The following is a 2,245-nucleotide window of genomic DNA, read 5'->3' on the forward strand; positions in this document are numbered from 1 at the left end:
TTATTCATTAATGAAGGAACAGTATTCTAATCCATGGAACCTTCCATCCAATTCTTTACAGCACAATAAGAAAGGTTCTTTAGACAGTTAAAATGTTCTTTACACTATATGATTTTTTCTTTCTTTTAACAACTGTTCTCTTCAAGGTTCTTTTGAGAATCAAAAATGGTTCTTCTATGGCATCTCTGTGAAAACCCCCTTTTGGAACCTTATTTTTAAGAGTGTGTGCGTTATAAATGCGGGTGCATCAGACAAATGCAGGGAAGAAGGGACGTTTTCTGACAGCACATACCCTTGTGTAACCCCCATAAACGAGAATATCAAACCCTGGATTGTCATCTGAACATATATACTGTACGTCTGAATGAGGTTGCTGGAGCGTTTGGATCCTCAAAGGCTATACGTCATTGCGAGCCTCAGCGATTGGCTGGATTCAGCTCCTTTTTCTCCACAATTTGCAACCACGAGCGGTCTTCGCCTCCGGAGCAGAGACATCCCTACAGTAGAGGCAGGTAAACTATCGGTTTCAATGTAGATCTTCGCATGTTCATGTGTCTGGAGAAGCTAGTTATTTATTTTTCCTGCGTATGGGCTACTTTATGGTTTTCTTCAGACAGAATCTAATTGATGAGCAGCCCTGCTTCTGCTGGCTGATCTGAAGGAATGCCGCAGTTGAGAAATGAATGCTGAAACAGATATATGCCTTTTGTAATTGTAAAAGAATAGCTTTGCGAAGGGCATTATTTGCGCGCATACGCCACAAAGTTATAGCGACCAGCGCGCGCGCGCCCCGCACGAATGAGATCGCTTTTGTTCTTAAACACATTCTGTATGCGTCAAAGGTGTGGGTTTTGAAAGTGTTTTAAAGGACGATTTCCAACGTGACTAGAATTGTAACGCTAAAAACCCCACATGCTCTTTTCTAACCCTGGATTCCTCATTGGATCTATTTTAGGTGGACTCGTTTCCCCCCCAAGAGAAATGAATGCAATATAGCGCGCGCATTCGCAGGGGTGGACATTTCTTTTCGCTCTCATCTCAATTCTTCCCTGCAATACAGACACAGCCCGAACCGGACTAAATGAGTGCCCGGACCTTGGAGAGACTGGCGCTTTCCATTCCCCACTGTGCCTTAAACGGAACCGCTCGGACCAACAATGGCACCTGCTTTGACCGGGTGGATCAGTTGTTCCAGGCGTTCTCATCCACCGTCGTGCTTTTCGTGCTCATCGCGATGATCATTGGGATAATAGCCGTGTCCATCACGACCTTCCACTTTCACAAAAGCAAGATGAAAAAGCGCAAGATACAGAAAGCCCAGGAGGAATACGAGCGCGACAACCGCAGTCCCAAAGCGGGCAAAGGCAAGCCGGTGGTCCGGCAGTGCATCATGGTGAGACCCCCCACGGCAGTGCGGAAAACTGACCCAAACACGGAGGATCCTGGCGTGACAGAGGACATGGGACACTCGGGACAGGCGAAGGATGAGAACTTGTTGGAATCGGTCGCTGTGTCTTGATAACGCAGTGCCAGCTTCGGGAGGACACTGTAAATATCCTATGTATTCATATGATATTACCCACGGAATATATCGATTCTTTGTATAAGCATTACAGTTGATAAGTTTTCATCATACAGATCCCGGAGGAGTCTTTGAAAGAAATCTATGAACAGTCTCAATGGAGAAAAGACTATGCGGATTGTGGAATTTCCTATCATATAATCTGGAGCCAGTCCTAATGGGATCAGATGAGAGTACTGAAAAAGATCCCATTGGATGAAATGAAATAAAAAGGCATCAATGGGTTAATCCAACAGGATTTTATTGAATGCAAATGGAAGTTCTATCATAATTAGGAGTTAATTACAATGATATCAAACATAATACCCTCTAAGAATCAAATTATTATTATATATATTTTTTATTTATTAATTAATCAATAAAATCTTACTGGATTAAAAGAATAGGCCTAATTAATTGGATAAAATAAGAATCTTCTAAAAAAAAAAAAAGGATCCAAGATCCAATCCAAACTGGGTTAAAAAGCAGTCCTCGACAAATCAAATAAGATTATATTTCATAAAAATGAAATTCTGGGGGAAAAGACATTGATCAGTCAATCCAATAAAATCTTACTGAATACTGATGGATTTCTAATGAAATTCAGGGATCAAACAAAACTCCTCTAAGAATCAAATTCAGTAGGATTTTACTCAGCGCTGCTGATTCGGAAGCAAATCCAAA

The 2,245-nt window shown here is 41.7% G+C and overlaps 1 protein-coding gene across 2 annotated transcripts; it reads left to right on the top strand.

The window, feature by feature from the left end:
• The first annotated feature begins 289 nt into the window (after window positions 1-289).
• On the top strand, window positions 290-1,915 carry LOC307167728 (uncharacterized protein C11orf87 homolog). Of its 2 annotated transcripts, none has more exons than XM_079887004.1 (2): window positions 290-512; window positions 956-1,915. In XM_079887004.1, exon 2 carries the CDS (start codon window positions 1,082-1,084, stop codon window positions 1,517-1,519), a length of 438 nt encoding a protein of 145 aa, XP_079743130.1. In that variant the 5' UTR covers window positions 290-512; window positions 956-1,081; the 3' UTR covers window positions 1,520-1,915. The 2 variants fall into 2 exon arrangements, with proteins under 2 accessions (XP_079743130.1, XP_079743131.1); XM_079887005.1 differs by having other exon boundaries at window positions 290-508.
• The last annotated feature ends 330 nt before the right edge of the window (window positions 1,916-2,245 follow it).

The sequence above is a fragment of the Squalius cephalus genome (genome assembly GCF_949319135.1).
Source record: "Squalius cephalus genome assembly, chromosome: 11".
Classification (NCBI taxonomy): domain Eukaryota; kingdom Metazoa; phylum Chordata; class Actinopteri; order Cypriniformes; family Leuciscidae; genus Squalius; species Squalius cephalus.

Coding starts and splice junctions, on each gene's coding strand:
- LOC307167728 (XM_079887004.1), top strand. CDS start 1,082: ATGAGTGCCCGGACCTTGGAGAGACTGGCGCTTTCCATTCCCCACTGT.